At 45.2% G+C, this 20,236-nt stretch overlaps 1 protein-coding gene across 1 annotated transcript in view; it reads left to right on the top strand.

The window, feature by feature from the left end:
- The window catches only part of LOC137535333 (zinc finger protein 585A-like), a 250,135-nt gene that overhangs the window by 13,708 nt on the left and 216,191 nt on the right, over positions 1–20,236 (top strand). The window contains exon 2 of the mRNA XM_068257163.1: positions 19,435–19,548. Within this exon, the coding sequence (XP_068113264.1) occupies positions 19,435–19,548 (114 nt within the window). The remainder of the gene's footprint in view (positions 1–19,434; positions 19,549–20,236) is intronic.

The following is a 20,236-nucleotide window of genomic DNA, read 5'->3' as shown; positions in this document are numbered from 1 at the left end:
CTATATGTCTACTATTTATTTGACTTTGTTTCATCTTTTATTTCTCTGATATGGCCTGATGTAACCCGCATATGACTCGCACTGTCAATGGGTTGTTTTTGTTTTGCTGCTTTTGATAAACAATAAAAAAAGATTTTTAAAAATTCAACAGTTTTGGTCTGATGGTTCCAAACATTTTGGCAATAACAAGATACCCACAAAATGGACTTATTTGTACAGATGAGAAAAACCTAAATCACCAGACCTGGCAAATGCATGGAAACAATGGCTAGGGGCTAAGGCTCAATGTGAGTTTTTTGTGGTGTTTTTTTTTTCTTCTCCCCACCCAAAATGACTTGCTTGTGTGTTTGATGCTGTACATTGTGGCTTGGTGATGATACATTTGCCATACATCTTGTGCTAGGTAACATATATGTACTTATTCCATGGCTATCATATATATTCTAGTGAGCTGCAGCAGCTCCAAAGTGCTCATGTTTACCAATACCATTGCTAACTCCCATATATAGTCTTCTTCTTAGAGACATAAATAAGGCTTTCCTCCTGGAGGTATAAATACTGTTTTCCTCCTGTTTGGTTTTGAGGCACATTGTTGTGAAACAGGACTACTACTTCAATTACAGCACCCAATACTTTATTAAATAGTTAATATATTACAAACATAATCATTACACATAAAAGAGCCAACAGGCAGGCCTACAAAATGTAAAGTCTTGACAGCATGGAGGTAGAGACATTGGTGCAATCAGGGCCATTTCTGGCCTTCTTTCACCCTAGGCAATAAATTGTCACCTCCTAAAGGAAAAAAATCAGACACTATTGAACACATTCCATACGATATATACCATGTGCCATGTAATACATGCTGCCAATATGCACCTCAAATAACAACCGCAGATATGTCACCCACACTACAAGCTCCAACATCATGTCCCCCACAGAACAATTTCAGGTATCATGTCCTTCACATTGTAAGAACTCAAATGAAGACTGTCTTGCTTGATGATACTTTTTCACATAACTTATGGAATATGCAAATCTGATACCGCCTGTTAGGATTGATGTGGACTGGGAGTATATCATGACATTGAAGGGCTGACCTAGTGAGATGGAACAATAGTTTAGAGATCCATAACCCACTCTGGAGATAAGCACAGTGTGTCGGTGGTGTAGGTGACACAAGTGAAGGAGAATGGAGGAAGGAAGGGTAGTAGGTGGTCAGAATTGATGGCATGGATGAGTGGATAGATATGAGCAGCACTGAGGCATAGTGCATTGCAGCTAGTGTTCCTTGATGGTTCATAGGGATTGCCTCTTCTCTGGACATGACATGAATTTCCATTAGGGGTGGGGAGACCAGGATTACCCCAAAGCTTGCCTCCAGTGACTGTGTTCAATTCCAAAACAGTATAAGGAATCGTTATTAGGTTGTCCTGGAGGTGCATCTATCATCCAATCAACTGCAATGCTCAGTCTCTAGTGTTGCATTTTATTTTTTTTTAAGCTTGTCTCTCAAATTCCATGTTGCAGGAAATCCAGTTGTAATAAGCATTCTTCACAAATGAATCTTTCTCCTGTAATATTGCAGGGTTTCAGGGTGTATGTTGCCATGTTCTTTTCCTATTTTTTTTTATTGTTTTCTAGGAGAGAATAACTGTGCATATACCGTATATCCTCAGATATACAGTAATTTAGGTCTGATTCAATAAAGAAAAGTATAGGGGTCACCTTTATATGCGAGTCAGACATAAATTTCTGATGCATAGCTGGGGAAGCTCTATCTTCCTATGTTACTGCAGAGTGAGCCGCAGCGGAAGCCTTTCAGCGCTGTGTGCCGTGTACTCACTGCATTCACCATGCTTATTCCCTGCTTTTGCTCCCACCCGCTTGCTATACCCATCACGTTGTGAGGCACGGTAGAAGCCACATCAATGCCAAGTTCCGTGTCATGTGACCTCCTCTCGCGTCCTCTGCGCTCATGCTGGTTAGTATAATCTGCTTCACTTCAGCTGCTGTCATGGCAACCACAGGGACACTGATTATGCTAACCAGCATGAGCACACAGGGTGCAAGAGGAGGTCACATGACACGGAACTCGGCATTGATGTGGCTTCTACCGCGGCTCGCAACATGGGGGGGTATAGCAAGAGGTGGGAGCAGAAGCAGGGAAAATAAGCATTGTGAAGGCAGCGAGGACACGACACACAGCGCTGAAAAGCTTTCCCTGCGGCTCACTCGGCTACAGTAATGCAGATAATGGGGGTACAGAGAGGTCTGTTGGCAGAAAAACATAGACTACCATTATTCTACTGTGACTATTCTACAGAAATAGAACCAATTAGGAAGGGAACATGTAAACCGTGAATGGTATGTACCAATAATGTTATGAATCAAAAAAGTTTTCTTGCGCCAGTGAACCAATCTTCACACAGATTTATTCGCTGTGAAGATTAGTTCACTGGCGCAAGCAAACTTTTTATGATTTATTGCAATGTCTAAGGAAGTGGGCAGGAGTAAGCTCACAGTTTTCTATGCTGCCTAAGGGTTAAGACAAGCGCGGCAATTCAGTGTTTTATGTACCAATAATGACAAAGTCCATTTCAATGAGAAAACTTTACATTTAATCACAAAAGGTTAAAATGCCATGCTGTTTGCACCAATCATCCCTCTCCCATTCAACACCCAGAAACCATTCATCCCAGAGCAAACACACCAACATGCAACAAACAGATGGTATTCCATAACCATATACAAGTCCTTCTCAAAAAACTAGCATATTGTCATAAAGTTCATTATTTTCTGTAATGTACTGTTAAACATTAGACTTTCAGATACATTTTAGATTCATTATACACAACTTAAGTAGTTCAAGCCTTTTGTTTTAATATTGATGATTTTGGCATACAGCTCATGAAAACCCAAAATGCCTATGTCAAAAAATTAGCATGTCATGAAAAGGTTCTCTAAACGAGCTATTAACCTAATCATCTGGATCAACTAATTAACTCTAAACACCTGCAAAAGATTCCTGAGGCTTTTAAAAACTCCCAGCCTGGTTCATTACTCAAAACCGCAATCATGGGTATGACTGCCGAATAGGCTGTTCCCAGAGTGCTGTATCAAGGCACCTCAGTGGGAAGTCTGTGGGAAGGAAAAAGTGTGGCAGAAAACGCTGCACAATGAGAAGAGGTGACCGGACCCTGAGGAAGATTGTGGAGAAGGACCGATTTCAGACCTTGGGGGACCTGCGGAAGCAGTGGACTGAGTCTGGAGTAGAAACATCCAGAGCCACCATGTACAGGCGTGTGCAGGAAATGGACTACAGGTGCCACATTCCCCAGGTCAAGCCACTTTTGAACCAGAAACAGCGGCAGAAGCGCCTGACCTGGGCTACAGAGAAGCCGCACTGGACTGTTGCTCAGTGGTCTAAAGTACTTTTTTTCAGATGAAAGCAACTTTTGCATGTCATTCGGAAATCAAGGTGCCAGAGTCTGGAGGAAGACTGGGGAGAGGGAAATGCCAAAATGCCTGAAGTCCAGTGTCAAGTACCCACAGTCAGTGATGGTCTGGGGTGCTGTGTCAGCTGCTGGTGTTGGTCCACTGTGTCTTATCAAGGGCAGGGTCAATGCAGCTAGCTATCAGGAGATTTTGGAGCACTTCATGCTTCCATCTGCTGAAAAGCTATATGGAGATGAAGATTTCATTTTTCAGCACGACCTGGCACCTGCTCACAGTGCCAAAACCACTGGTAAATGGTTTACTGACCATGGTATTACTGTGCTCAATTGGCCTGCCAACTCTCCTGACCTGAGCCCCATAGAGAATCTGTGGGATATTGTGAAGAGAAAGTTGAGAGACGCAAGACCCAACACTCTGGATGACCTTAAAGAGAACATGTACTGAGAAAAAATATTTAAAATAAACACATGAGGTAACTTCAAATGAACATTGCATAGTTACCTTGCCATCAGTTCCTCTCAGAAGCTCACCATTTTCTTCTGACAATAATCCCTTCCAGTTCTGACAATATTTTGTCAGATCTGAAATATATCAGTTGTTGTCAGTAAAATATCAGTTGCTGTCAGTTATAGCTGAGAGGAAAACTGATGCACCAGGTAATGTCCATGTTTTCTTATGGCTCAAGTGGGTGATGTTACAGTTTAACAGTGTGCTGACCAGAAAGCTGTTATAGGTAATGGCCATTTTCAAAATGGAGGACGGAAAATTCACTTGATCACAGTGAACAAATAGGACGCGGGACAGGAGAAAGACACTGAGGAGTAGACTACATGGAAGGTAAGTATGGCTTGTGTATGCTTATTTTTACTTTTAATTTTCAGTTCAGGTTTTCTTTAAGGCCGCTATTGAAGCATCCTGGGCCTCCATAACACCTGAGCAGTGTCACAGGCTGATTGCCTCCATGCCACGCCGCATTGAAGCAGTCATTTCTGCAAAAGGATTCCCGACCAAGTATTGAGGGCATAACTGAACATAATTATTTGAAGGTTGACTTTTTTTTTGTTTGTTTTTAAAAACTCTTTTCTTTTATTGGTTGGATGAAATATGCAAATTTTTTTATAGGAATTTTGGGTTTTCATGAGCTGTATGCCAAAATCCTCAATATTAAAACAATAAAAGGCTTGAACTACATCAGCTGTGTGTAATATATGAAAGTCTAATGTTTATCAGTACATTACAGAAAATAATGAACTTTATCACAATATGCTAATTTTTTGAGAAGGACTTGTATATGTTACGGCCAGAACCCGAAGTTTGGCCAGAACTAGAAGTGGCCGGCCACTTCGGGTTCTGGCCGGCCAATGCGCGAACTGGCCGCTGCGCTGCGGCCAATGTGAGGAATGAAACAATTCCTGTAAGGTTTAATGTGATGTTGTGGCCGCAGCGCAGCGGGTAAATGTATCACATCTTTACTTTATTCAATGGCATTAAGCCGCCCGGCTTTTTCCCTCTGCCTCTCTCTCCTCCCCCCGCCTCTCTCTCCTTCTCTTATGGGCAGCGGGCGGGGGACACGCGTGTCCAGGAGAGTCGTTCGTCGCGGCAGGAGAGCAGAGCGGGGAGGCTGTAGACATCGCTTCTGCCAGCACCCGCTCTGCAAGAACGGCAGGATTCCCCTGCCGCGACGAACGACTCCGGAGGGACACGCGTGTCCCCGCCCGGCTGTGCCCATAAAGAGAAGGAGAGAGAGAGGCGGGGGGAGGAGAGAGAGGCGGGGGGAGGAGAGAGAGGCGGAGGGAAAAAGCCGGGCGGCTTAATGCCATTGAATAAAGTAAAGATGTGATACATTTACCCGCTGCGCTGCGGCCACAACATCACATTAACCTTACAGGAATTGTTTCATTCCTCACATTGGCCGCAGCGCAGCGGCCAGTTCGCGCATTGGCCGGCCAGAATCCGAAGTGGCCGGCCACTTCTAGTTCTGGCCAAACTTCGGGTTCTGGCCGTAACATATATAACAGACCGGCTGCATGAAATGAAATGCCAGTGAGGGCTCTAGCAGTGTTTGTCAACCATAAATAGATTGCTTGACTGATCAAAAGTGCATCTAGGCTTATCCTTGGATGTATGCAGTTTGATAATAGATCAGTAAGCAGAAGGAGGGTCAGGAAATCAATAGGTCATAACAGATATCAAGCATAGGCCTAGTCTAGAGTGTGAGGTCCGAGTTCACAACACCCAGGTACTGGTCTAAAGAATAACACAGTAATGACACAGTATCCCTAGTCTTGAGTGTGAGGTCCGTGGTCTCAACACCCTAGAACTAGTCTGAAGTATAACACAATAATAGCACAGTAATAACACAGTAATCTGGCTAAGTGTGGATTCCCAGGGCCACCTGGTTCAACCACACTGAAGGATCTGACTATGGTCTGAGTGCTAATACATAAGCATTTGCAACGGCAGACAACCGGCAACTGACAGGGAAGAAGTATATATAGCAGAGCGGTCCTCAGCGCCGCCCAGTCCTATTCAGCCAATCACCTGCTGCGCTGGGATCAGCTGATCGTCCAGATTGGCATAAAGGGCTTGCCTGTTAGCAAGCAAGCGCAGCTCTCCTTCTGTGTGCACCACTAGGCTCAGACAAACCAGGCACACGCTGCTGTTGCGGAGAAACCGTCGGTCTGAACGCGGCCTCAGCCGCCTCGCTGTCAGACCGCCTGGCGGTGTCTCCGCAGTCCATTACAGTCTGATATTACTTTCGATCGTTTTACCGCTCGATTTCTCATAGAAGTGAATGGAAATTGTTAAGAAAAGTTAAGAGAATCGAGCGGGAAATTGAGCAGAAAACCTAATCAAAAATCAACTGAAAAAATTGTGTGAACCTAGCATTACAAGCATAGCAAGTAAAGCTCCAGTCTTGGGTAGATCAGGTAAGCATATCTTGTGCAAACATGGCAAGCAAAGTTCCAGCCTTATGCATCAGCCAATACGATGGACCATTCGATACTATGCAAATGTCCAGCTGATAATACCAAAGGGTCCAAGAGGAGTTATTGGTTGCAATACTTATTATAATGCAGCCATTTACCTCTCCTGGTCCCCAAGTAAAACCAGTAACTTTCTTAGGTAGACATATACTGGAGTCCTTAAAAAATTCCAGCTTTAGACGCTCAGATATATGGGGGTTGACTTATATCCGAGCATATACAGTAGTTTATTATAGTTAGCAATATTGGAGTTCTAATTTAAAACAATCCACACAAGAAGGATCCTCTTCCTGAAGCAGCTTCTGTGACTACAGCCCCAATGTCTGTAGCAAGGGCCAATAGTCCATTAGCCAAGGATTAGATACTGCAGAGTGTCTGATTACAGCACCAATGTCTGTAGCAAGGGACAATAGTCTATTAGCCAAGGGTTAGATACTCTGGCATGTCTGTGACTACAGCACCAATGTCTGTAGCAAGGGCCAATAATCCATTAGCCAAGGGTTAGATACTGCAGAGTGTCTGATTACAGCACCAATGTCTGTAGCAAGGGCCAATAGTCTATTAGCCAAGGGTTAGATACTCTGGCATGTCTGTGACTACAGCACCAATGTCTGTAGCAAGGGCCAATAATCCATTAGCCAAGGGTTAGATACTCTGGCATGTCTGTGACTACAGCACCAATGCCTGTAACAATGGCCAATAGTCCATTAGCCAAGCTGTTGATACTCCGGCGTGTCTGTGACTACAGCACCAACGCCTGTAGCAAGGGCCAATAGTCCATTAGCCAAGGGTTAGATACTACAGCACCAATGTCTGTAGCAAGGGTCCATAGTCCATTAGCCAAGGGTTAGATAGATAAAATAGTAGTCTTATGGATTAACCTCCCTACTTAGTCCAATTGGAGATATCTTTTCAAGAGTAGCAAAAGTAGAGTAAAGCACTGGGCACCAGTGTGAATGCTTCCAAATTTTTATTCCATCCAGTGCATAAAGTTACAGCAAAAGAAAGTAAATAGATGACACAACAGCCATTTCATGGATCTCTTCACTTCATCAGAGGCACAAAGATAAACAAGAGCTGTTCCTCTGATTTATAGTTCACAGGTATTGGGACTGCCCCGTCTGGGTGCATGTCATCAGCCCCTGTGGCCAATCAGATCTAGGGCTTTCTCCCAATGAGTGTGCTGTCTTGCTGGGTTGGGTCACGTGAGCGGGGTTCTGGGTCAGGTGGTGCGTGGTCTCCGTAGTAACAAGTCACATCAGATCTTTCCTTGGCTGTGCACAATGTGGAAGCAGCTGCTTGCCGCTGGTTGCCATGGGAACATTTCCACTTGGTGATTAAACCTCTGGGGCAACTACCTGAAAATAGAATAAACATTAATAAAATCAAAAACGAGCATTCCTACCAGGAAGTACTAACTTTAAAAGCAGTGAAAGGCATGCATAAACAAGCAAGCATAACCACACAATAAACTGGACAGATTTATCAAAGCATTACTGACAGTTTTTTTTTTCTTCTTTAACTGTTCTAACCAGCAGGGGAACAGTTCTGCATGATAAGAACCTTCTTAAATCATAGGTAATAGTGGCAGTTTAGCATGAATTTCTAGAGCTGCACTGCAGTTAAGAAAAGTGCAAATCCACCACTAAACTGCTGCAGATTAATAAATGCTTAATAGCAGTTCTACAGAGTGCAGGCTAGGTGTGATTTGTGAAGGGCTCCTCCCCCTGCCGAATTCCTCATCAGAGCCTGCTGCTATCAATACAGCAGATGTATTGGTTACCTCAGCAACAGCAATTCCCCTCACACACTGCACTGTCTGAGAGACCTTCCTAGCTCCTCCTATTTTACAACAGTTTTAGAAGGAATCTGCACTATCTAGTGATTTCTTAATATGTCTGAGACAGTTCTGCGTGGATTTCTAAAAACCTACCAATATTTTGTCTCAGACACTCTTGATAAATGTCCTCCATTGTCTCTACACAATACAATCAAAATTATGCAGGGTAAAAAACAATTCAATAACGTTCCAAAAAACAAAATATCTAATTTCTCTTGTTTAAAACCCAGAGGCCGGCATGCTTTAGTGAGTGAAATATCTCTAGCCTCCTCCTGTCTTGGCCATTTCTCGCTATCCTCTCTGGGGCAGATTGACCCTTTTGGAACCTGCGAACCTAAGGAGGGATTTTTATCCCATGTGCATCTGCCATGTGTTGAATTAGCCTGCTTGCTCCTTTTTTGGTCTTATGCTGGGAATACACGGTGCGTTTGTACTGCTCGATTGAGCCATTAGGTGGCTTGATTGATAATTTCTGACGTGTGATCACCCGCCGGATCGATTCCGCACTCGATACCGCATAGGGGACAATGAAAAAAGACAAGGCAAACAAGCAGAAGATAAGATAATCGCCCGCGGGGTCGAGCGGGGAATCAATCCGGCGGCATAATCGAGCAGTACAAACATACCGCGTATTCCCGGCATTAAAGAGGAACTTCAGCCTAAACATACTGTCATTGTTACATTAGTTATGTTAATAAAAATAGATGGTTAATCTAATCTCTTACCCACCCTGTTTTAAAAGAACAGAAGAACAGGCAAAGGTTTGTGATTTCATGTGACGGGGAGCATGAGACAGTTCCAACTGTCCTGTGTCCTGATCATCCCTCCCAGCCGCGCACGCTCAGCTTCAAATCTACATTTCACAATTAAACAAAAATGCACTAAAACGGTAGAACGAGAACATCAGAAATCTCATTACCCTTTGCACAGCAGGGGGGGGGGGGGTTGGCAGTGATCTGGCTGTACAGTAGGCTTTTACAATCAATGGTAGCTTGTATTCCTGGGCCTGAAATCTCAGGCCTAACTCCTGTTTCTGTTGTATAAAGTCCTCATCTTTACTGTTGTTCCTTCTATGGGGGACAAATTGGCTATAGGGGATAGAATTAAAAAAATGTTCTGGGTGGAAACTTGAGTACAAGAAGAGACTATTAGTGGTGGTTGTTTTGTAGAAGTCCCTGCTCATCAATTTACCCTCCTCCGCAAACAACGTAAGATCTAAAAATTAAATGCTCCCCCCCCCCCACCACACACACACCTATAAATCTCATGTTAAATTTGTTAATGTTGATGCACTCAATACAATTGTGAAAATGCTCCCTGTCACTGCCAGATCCAAAGGGCATCGTCCATGTACCTCATCCAAGCTCCTATGGTGTGGTGATGGGGACTGGCATCTGTGAATACATTTTTCCTCCAAACCTGCCAAGAAAAATATTGGCAATAATTATTAGCAATTAATAGCCACATTTAAAGTGTTAATTTTTACTTTAAAATTGATTTTCTCAAAAACTAAAAGTTCTTTTTGATTTTTTTTAAGTTGTAGCCACTGCTCACCTTTATAATCCATACAATTTTGGTGATTGTAGCATGTATAAAGGCTGTGCTATTAACATTAAAGCCAAACCTGTAATCACAGGCTTTAGAGGCAATCATGGTGAAAATCTGGGCCGAATTCGTAAGTCCATTTCAAATCCGGCCACGATCACGGCTTAGCCGAATTTTGATCCCTTCTGTGGCTGGATTTGGTCGAATCCATGATCGGGGGTATCCAAGCAACACCACAAGTCAGAAGTCATGTTTTGTAACACTCCCAAACCTCAGGGCCTTGCTGTAGCCATTAACTTTCCTATCCAATATAGGTACCACTGCATCCAATATCTAGGCATTAAGCTCACCAATAATTACCACACCCTGGATAAATGGAACTATACTCATCAGATAGGTAAATTAAAATGTGATCTGTTGGATTGGGACATTCCTTCAATTTTGTGGTCTGGCAGAATCACCATAGTAAAAACTACTTCTATGTATTGCCTATATTTTCCATGTACTGCCTATAGCAGTTCTCCCCCCTGACCTCCACTCTCTGCAACAAGCTACCATATATACTCCAGTATAAGCCGACCCCCCAACTTTTACCTAAAAAACAGGGGAAAGTTGTTGACTCAAGTATAAGCCAAGGGTAAGACATGGCGCAGTGCTGGTGGAATTTAAGTGATGGCTGTATGGGTTTCCTTAAAGTGGACCTGAACTCTTGCACAGGACAGAATGAAAATAGACACGCTGGGGTTGCTGGTACTGCAGTACTTTTGCTGACACAGAATAAGACAACCTGTCACTATATCTATATGCGGATTCTGTTTATACACTGGTTCCAAAGTTGAGCAATGTGCTGATTACATGGTAGAAGAACAGTTCAGTTTGTGCCTGATTAACCTCCTGCTCCCTAACTGGCCATGGGCATGCATTTATACAATGGACTGACTAGCCCTGATTGTTTGCTTGTGATAGGTTATTTGTGTGTGGGCTCTGGCTGATGTGGTTAAGCTCACCGATCTTTGCTGCCGGTAATCCACCTGAGGTCTGGCTCACTGTAGCAATGTGGTTGGGGGCGGGCCTTGGCAAATACACAGCGGTGAGTGTTTCTTTTTTGCTGTTGCTTTGGGACCCATCTCTACTCCAGCCCAGGCTCATTGCAATGACGTCTGCAGTGGCACACATGACAGGCACCACTAGAGGGCATCATTGCAATAAGACTTGGCTGAGTGGAGATGGGTCCCAAATCAAATAAATCAAAAGAAAGACCGCTGTGTATTTGCCAAGGCCTGCACCCCGATCACGTTGCTACAGTGAGCCGGACCTTAGATGTCAGATGGATTCCTGGCAAAGCAAAAATCGGTGAGCTTAATGACGCACCGATCTCCACATCTGGGCGGGTGGAAATGTGCAGACATGCAAGTGGGCGGGTGGACATGTGCGGACATGTGAGCGGGCAAGTGGACATGTGCGGACGGACAGGTGGGCATGTGCAGACATGCGGGCAGGTGGGGAGACACAGGCATCACCTCTGCTAAAGCTCCACACTGGCTGGCTGGTGAGCAGGCGGGCGGCGGGATCCACACAGCCCACATGATTCACATGGCGGGGTGACAAAATAGCAGTTTCTGCACAGTGGGGATTACTTCAGTGTGAGACTCTAGTATAAATCGAGACTCCCACTTTTGGGCTGCATTTTTGGACCCAAAAGCTCAGCTTATACTCGAATGTACAGTATATTCATATCTAGGCCAATAAAAAAAAGCACATATTAGCAAATCCACAATGATGAGGCACAAATCCGATGGTGGACTTTTGGTGATTCATTTATTTCACTATTATAAGGCTTCTCAACTAGCTCAGTTACCCCTTATTTACACTAGAACCTGAGCTCCATTGTGGGTTTTCCACTGAAAATTACATTCTGCGGCCATATACCTTGAAGGACTTGGACTGGTCATACAGATCTTTCTGTGATCTCTCTTAAGGCTCATACACACATCAGACTATAGTCTTTGGAAAATGAAAGATCACAGACCAATCTTACCACCCTTCATGTAGTATGAGAGCCATACCTTCACAGTCTATTCTATGGAGCTGAACTCTCCATCAGACAGAAATCATTGCAAGATGCTGCACACACAGATGCTGTACAGACACAAAAGATCAGTATCTGCAAAAGATCTGTTCCTGCCAAAAATCCATTCCTGCAAATTGCATTCATAGTCTATGAGATCTGCAGATCATCATACACACATGATTTAAATGACATTCATCTGCAGATCAAGCAATCATCCGCAGATCTGAAAATCCATCCTGGTGGATCTGATCTGCAGATGAATGTCAGTTAAATCATGTGTGTATGATGATCTGCAGATCTCATAGACTATCATTGCAATTTGCAGGAATGGATTTTTGGCAGGAACAGATCTTTTACAGCTACAGATCTTTTGAGTGTGTACAGCATGTTTGTGTGCAGCATTTTGCAAAGATTTCTGTCTGATGGAGAGTTCAGCTCCATAGAAAAGACTGTGTAGGTATGGCTCTCATACTACATGAAGGGTGGGAAGATTGGTCTGTGATCTTTCATTTTCAAAAGACTATAGTCTGATGTGTGTATGCACCTTTAGGCTCAATACACACCATTCATTCTTGGTTGTTCAATCTTACCACTTTCATGTAGTATAAGAGCTTTTCCAATGAATCATTCAAGGTATTTTCAATCTGTTGGCCCTTATACTACATAGATTTGGCAATTCTGTACAACCAAAAAATTTACGCATTGAACCAGTAACGCGTAAAATATGTGTTAATGTTCCTGCACTAGCGGGAATGCGTAAAAATGTACGCAATGCGTCCCGCCGACCTCCGAGGTCGGCAAGCTGCCAGCGGTGGACTGGAGCAGTAGTAAGCGACTACGAGGGCACAGGATGGCTGCATGGGGCTGGTAGAAGCCCTAGGTAAGTGAAACTCATTTTTTAATTTTGCTTGGACCTTCCCTTTAAGGTCTCCAGTGACCGCACACGCCGTACAAGTTTGGAGGAAATTTCACTTGAAGAATAAACTACAGTCTACTGTCTCCCCCCTTACTGAGATTTTAGGAAACCCTGACTTTCCTGCTGGTACGGAACCAATGGTCTTCCCTTGGTGGCAGATTGGGGATATTATTATTTATTGTATTTATAAAGCACCAACGTATTACTCAGCGCAGCACAATAGATAAATGAGTAAACATACAAGGTAGGACATAAGGAACTCAAAAACAAAACAAGATCATGCAAATGTCTGATAACAGAAGTTCGGTGTCTTTGTTCAGAATAGTCTGTTCAGGCAATAGGGATGTCAGACAGTGAGACTGCATAATCAAGCTGGAAACACTAGGGAGGAGGGCCCTGCCAGAGGCTTACAATCTACTACTCTGGAAGATACTCTGTACAACAATAAACTATTTTAAGTGTATTCATTATAAAGATCCAGTCCCCAACTGCTGAACTATTTAGGTGCAAACAGGTACATCACTTCCTCACCTCCCTAATAACTTCTCGTCAGGATATTCAGACCTGCACCTTTGAACTATATTGCCAGATAGACCCAGTTTCTTTCCTGTACTCAACCCTGAATCAGCCACCTTGGGAGGTCAGGTTTTCCTTTGTGGACAGTTGAGAAGATGATGTGGGAGGCATGATTGATGAGGACGATTGGCGGCAAATATATATGATGCTATCCAAGGGTAATATCCGTTTACGGCTATAGAGGTCTCCATCTGACTCCTCGACAGGACCTATATGGTCCCTCTCAAGATTGCACAAATATACCCCTCATTCTTTTCTGACTGCTTTAGGGGTTGTTCAACACCTGGCTCAGTGTACCACACTTGGTGGGAATGCCCAAAGGTGGAAGGGTGGAGAGACAAGTGAGGATGCACACCTACAGTATTAATAGATAAGGCAATATAGCTACCAGGGCAGGTTCTCTCATGAAGCAAGATGAAACATTTGCATCCGGTGCAGAGATTACAGGGGCAGCATTTTTGTACTGTTTACACTTACAGCATGCAGTCAGCGTAAGAGCAGAAGTGTGAGGAGAACAAGTGAGATGAAGAGGTCATCATTGGGGAAAAAGCAGCTTGTTGTGCTGTGTGAGGAGTCTGACAGTGAGTGAGGAGGGGGAGGCAAGAGAGCAATAGTGTTTCATTTGACTTGCACAGCATAAGGGAGGAGGTGGCACTGCTTTCCTGACTGAGGATGAATGAATTGGCCAAGGGTGGGCAGTTGGTTTGTCACAGATTCACAGCCAGCCAGTGTGCTATTGTGTTGAGCTGCAGCATGTCATGTGAGAACATCAAACAAAGCAGAGTAAATTGTCAGTTGCTGTGCGATCATCCCAAATCGGTGGGTGGGGGGCATCCTTACAAGTTTGCCTCAGGCAGCAAAAAGTCTAGAACTGGCCCTGATAGCTACAAATCAACAAAAGTGGATGCTGTGTTGTAGAGACATCAAAACCAGTATATACAACAAGCCACTGACACTTTGTAAGTCAAATGCAAGTAGAAGATATAATTTGAAAAAATGACTGTCAACAGATGCAAAAGTGCATACATATGAAAATAATATGTACAGATAGGATGATTTACAGCAGCAGTGCTCGTGAACAGTACATCGGCATAAACATATGACAAAAGATGCAGCATATGGTACACAAATGAATATAGGTCACTTAGTGGTCCTATGAGCGAAGTAAAGTCCATAGTATGGATTAAATAGTGTAGCCTCAAAGGTCAAAAGCGCAGCGTGGTAAAGGGGAACAACTTCCGCCTATATTACCCAGACGGCGTCGTTTTGAACACAGAGTTCTTTCTCAATGGACTTTCAAGCGAGGAGGCAACCATGGCAGTGCTGGCTGCAGAGAAGTCCTGATTGCATGCTGTATAGCGCTTGTTCTTAAGCGCCATTAAAGTGGGTCCGGCCTAGTCACGCGATGATGTCACACGACATGCGTCACTGTGTCATCATGCTACGTACAGACACCAGCCATTACGAAAGAGCTGGCTGGCAGCGGGGAGGAGAGAGGCAGAACTCCAACCACAACATGGCCACCGCTCCATACATGGGAATGGGAGGGACGGCACACATACAGGATGGGTGGGAGGTGCTGCAAATGAGATGAGCAAGTCCTGAGATGCTGGATGCAACAATATGCTACATAGTTATTTGGGTTGAAAAAAGACATATGTCCATCAAGTTCAACCAGAAAATAAAGTACAACACCAGCCTGCTCCCTCACATATCTCTGTTGATCCAGAGGAAGGCGAAAAACCCTAACAAGGCCTAACAAGGCATGGTCCAATTAGCCCCAAAAGAGAAAAAAATTCCTTTCCGACTCCAGATACATGACAGCTGATGTAGTTGTGAGAGTCTACACGGATCTACAGGAAATACATAAACAAAACAATGAATAATATATCAGGACTATAAAAAGTGATTCAGTATTTACAATATATACAAAGGTAGAGGAGCACAATAATATAAACTGGGCAGCAAATGCTCCCCTACACAAAAGATAACGATATACAGCATATTCATAGAAAACCATTCAGTGCCGCCTCCTCATTCAAACCATGAGGATGCAGACTGGCTGGCATATAGATCCAAAATAATAAAATAATTGGATCTAAATAATTGTTGCAGTTTCCTTTCAAAGTCCCCTTGTTTGCGGGCAGGTTGCACAATTTCAATAACATGTCCAAAGGTAGGCTATGGATTCTGATATCTAATATCATCCCTGGGTCCCTTCACCAAAGACCCCAAAATATTCCTACTTGGGCATAAGCCTGACACTATGCAGCATGCCCCCCACAAACTGATTCACCATATTGTGACTTCCACAAAAGGCTACACTGCCTCACAGTGGATGTAACAAGCTCAAGTTTTGATGATGTTTAGGACAGAATCGTCAAGATAGATTCTGCGTGCAGGTGCAGCCACAAACAGAGGCTGCAGTTAGCCTATTCACCACAAGATGGCAATCTTTCTACTCCAAAGTGGAACGCACAGAAAGGAAGAAATAAAACCAAAGAAAAGAAGTGATGTAACACCGGCAGGGAGTGATGTCACAGAAGGACGAGAAGTTGCAGGAGGTGGAGGGGAGATATTGTTGGAAGAGGTAATTGTGTGGTTGTTGTTATATATTGAGCAGAGCAGAGGTCGGGGTGGACATACTTTGTTACAGAGGAGGTCATAGTACACCTGTCACTATCCTGATCATCCCCCTTGCCAAGAAGCCAGGCTGCCTTACAGGCTCTCTTACTCTCAGATGGAGATCACTGCCGCCAACCCGCCAGGCACCACTGGTCACCTTTAGCCCTCAGGCCACCTTTCCAGCCTAGGCCACTCAGCCAGGGGGTCCCAGTCACATCGGCTGCTGCTGTAAGGCTGCTGGAGTCTCTGCTGCTTCACCCAGGTGAGCTGGTTTCCAATGCTGTGTCCCCAGGGGAGCCAGGCCTCCATCCCTGGCTCTGACCCTCGGGGTGGCCAAGTCCTCCACCACCAACCTTTTCCCACAGTCAGATCTCCCCTGCAGCTTCTTGTTTTGCACCAGCCGGTGCAGCTCTACCAACACCCGGAACATAATCACACTAGCTGCAGTCTTGCAGGCTGCTACTGTCGGAGCAGTGCTTTTCAGCGCTGCTAGATTTGGGCGCAGCCGGCGCCTCCATAGACTTCAATAGGAATCATTCCTATTGAAGTGCTCAGTGAGTAACGTCGGCTCCGTCAGAAGACAGAGCCGAAGTTGCTTAAAAACATCAGCAATCGCTGGAAGCCGAATTATTTTATTCCCCCACTATCCATGTCGGCCTGGAGGGGGAATAGTAATTAAATCGGCCCGGACTTGTGCAGAAGCAGGATCAGCTATATACCGCTGTATCCTGCGCCCAAGTCTACCGGCGCCGATTTCAAATGTACGCCTGCTACTGTCCCCAGCACCCTGTCCCAGTTGGCCGCAGCTATCACCTGCAGTTAGTGGTCCACTACTGCAATTTGCACACCAGCCAGTACACCCCTCCATAACATCTGAGGCAGGACCAAGTCATCCACCAGCCGCAGTATCACAGGCCACCGCTGCTATACTGCCTGTAGCTCCCAGGATTCAGCAGGCAAAACCACACTAGGCCAGGCCATGACAAACCATGCCAGGACACTAACCAGGATTTTAAAGAACTACTGTAGGGTGCTAGGGGGGAAAAAAAGAGTTGAACTTACCTGGGGCTTCTAATGGTCCCCCACAGACGACCTGTGCCCACGCATCCACTCACTGATGCTCCAGTCCAACTCTGGAATTTCTGATTTTAAAGTCAGAAAACCACTGCACCTGCATGGCTGTGTCCTCGCTCCCGCTGACGTCACCAGGAGTGTACTGTGCAGGCACAGACCGTACTTTAAAGTCAGAAATTACAGAAGTGAACCAGAGGCGGGAACCGGAGCATTGGTGAGTGGCTGCGTGGGAACAGGGCATCTGTGGGGGACCATTAGAAGTCCCAAGTAAGTTCAACTCATTTTTTTAATTTTTTTCCCCTTACTCCCTCTGCCCCCCCCCCCCAGTACTCCTTCAACCATCCGAGTTATGCTGTAATACCAAGGGGACTTTTTTTTTTTCTTCCTCTCTCTCTCTCCTTTTGTCTCCTCTCTCCCTGCCCTTCCTTAACCCTCTGGGGGATAATCCCGAGCTGAGCTCGGGGTAAGCCGCCACAGAGGATTTCTCAGGCCCTGGTGGGCCGATTTGCATAATTTTTTGTTGTTGCACGCAGCTAGCACTTTGCTAGCTGCGTGTATATACCAATCGCCGCCGCTCCGCGCTAATTCGCCGCTACCCGCCGTGCCGCGCCGCTCCCCCCCCCCCCCCCCCAAGACCCCGTGCGCAGCCTGGCCAATCAGTGCCAGGCAGCGCTGAGGGGTGGATTGGGACTCCCTCTGACGTCGTTGACGTCATCCCGATCATCGCCGTGGCGACGGGGGAAGCCAAACAGGAAATCCCGTTCTCAACGGGATTTCCTGTTTGCTTTGATTGCCGGAGGCGATCGGAGGGGGTGGGGGGATGCCGCTGCACAGCGGCTATCATGTAGCTAGCACTAGGCTAGCTACATGATTGAAAAAAAAAAATAATTAAAAAAAAAATGTGCTGCGCCGCCCCCTGGCGATATTATTGTATCCCCCAGGAGGTTAAGGACAGACTGTGGGGCATCTGATTTATTTATCTCAATACAAAACTGTTAACATTTTTATAGTTTTGTATTGAAGTAATTTGAGGGGTACTTTTATCCACTTCGCTGCTGCTTATTCCATTGGCTCAGAACCATTTTTATAATTTTTCTGATTTATTTATCACTGCAAAGCATTTGAGTGTCATCAACAGCAGCAGATAGCCCCTCAGTCCTCCCCTTGGCCCATCTTTTACACATCTCTTAACTATGCTTCACCTTGTATACCCGGTTTCTTCCATATGTATGCACCATACCATCTGTTACTGTAGCACTGTATATTACTGTTCTGCACCTTACTGTATATGACTGTACCACTGTATATTACTGTACCACCACCGACCCTGTAGTGCCAAAACTAATTCAGAGTACAACCACTGTTGTACTTGGTGAAATAAATTCTGATTAAAATAATTGCCATACAAGAGACCTTTATATAACTGTTGGAATGTGTGGTCCCCCTACATGTACCATAGATTATGGTTGGCATCTCGGTGCTAGTCTACTTTAGGTAACTCAGCAGGAAACGTCATAGGGAAATTCTGCTAATGTGATTGGGTGGATGGCACCTTCTCAAACTGCTAGATTTCAGATAGATTGTAGTAAACTACATCCACAGTATTTGTCCAATCACAATGCTTCCTGCTGTATAGGGTGCTGTGATTAAAGAACTGTTCCCTGTGACATTTCCTGTTGGGTCCCCTAATTTAGACTAGGGCTTCCAGTTCCCTGTGTCCCCCCAGTATTGCCATTATCCTCCAGTATGTTATGTCCCCCACCCCCGTAATGCCATTTCTTTCCCAGTATAGCCATGTCCTCTCTGTGTCCCCCAGCATTGCCATTATCCTCCAGTATGTTATGTCCCCCACCCCAGTAATTCCATTTTGTTCCCAGTATAGCTATGCCCACACTTCAGTGTTGCTCCATCCCACCACCTCCATGTAGAGCAGTAAAAAAAAAAAAGGATTTGGCATTGGTTTATAGCTAGCTGTCACAGTGTGCTCCAGACCGCTGCTCCCATTAGCCTCTCCACCTCTTCTCTCCTCATATCCTTATTCATCTACCACTACCAGCACTGCTGTAACATCACAGGAATGGTAACAGTGGGAGGTGAATGTGAGGAGAGGAGGCCAGCTGGAGAGGAGGCAGAGGGAGGACAGGACTGCAGCACGCTGTGAGTATAGTGCACAGGTATCTATAAACCAACTTTTTATGCTCTCCTGTGATACTATGTATGGCCATACCACCCCCAAGTGACAGCAATGGGGAGTGCTGGGAAGAGGGGGATGCTGTATTGTTAGTTTCATCACTGACAACTGTACAGCCTAGATTATCCTCCCTTTTATATCTATCAAAAGGCAGCAGCATCCTGTACAGATCACCTGACCACATCACTGAGGATGGATGAGGACCAAATGACTGAGAGGATATTTAACCTCACCCTGGAGATCATCTATCTGCTGACTGGAGAGGTGAGATGGATTCAGGATGTCTCTTATCTCTATTAATAAAACACACAGCCAGGCCAAGGCAGAGGCAGGGAAGGCACTAGCCCCTGAGGATGCAGCCATGACCCCTCCCTTCCAGTGCCCCTTTGCCTGGCTGATACAGAGTTGCGAGCAGAGCTTGTAGTGTTGCTCCTCATCACATCGGGAACTCAGCCATGTTGCAGGCTTGCAGCAGCTTCTCTCTGCAAGCCTGCAACTCTAGTGGCGTTTCCCATTATTTTTATCACTAGATAGAGATAAGAGGGGATGCTGCCAGCCTGACACAGCTGAGATCCCAGTGAGGTCACTGGGCAGCACTACAGGATCTGCTCACATCTCTGCATGTGGGGGGCTGCTCAGTTTAAGGGGTGGCCTAATACTGGCAGCTGATCTGGCTATCTAACCTGGGGAGGGGGGGCTCATCTGGCTTTCGGAGAGGAGGGCTGCCATATACTGGAGGAGGGACAGGCTGATCTGGCTATCTAACCTGGAGGAGGGGTGGGCTGATCTGGCTATCTAACCTGGAGAGGGGGCTGCCTAATGCTTGGAGAGTCCACTTTCACACTGCATTGGTTCCCGGTATGTGAACTCTTGATGATATCATAGGTTCTACCTTCTATTCCGCTCTCCAGGAATTTGACTCCATGTGGCACTCAGGCCTTTTCCTTAAATT

This window comes from Hyperolius riggenbachi, chromosome 10 (genome assembly GCF_040937935.1).
Source record: "Hyperolius riggenbachi isolate aHypRig1 chromosome 10, aHypRig1.pri, whole genome shotgun sequence".
Lineage (NCBI taxonomy): Eukaryota > Metazoa > Chordata > Amphibia > Anura > Hyperoliidae > Hyperolius > Hyperolius riggenbachi.
Note: the sequence above shows the minus strand (reverse complement) of the source record. Positions and strands in the feature narration are given on the sequence as shown.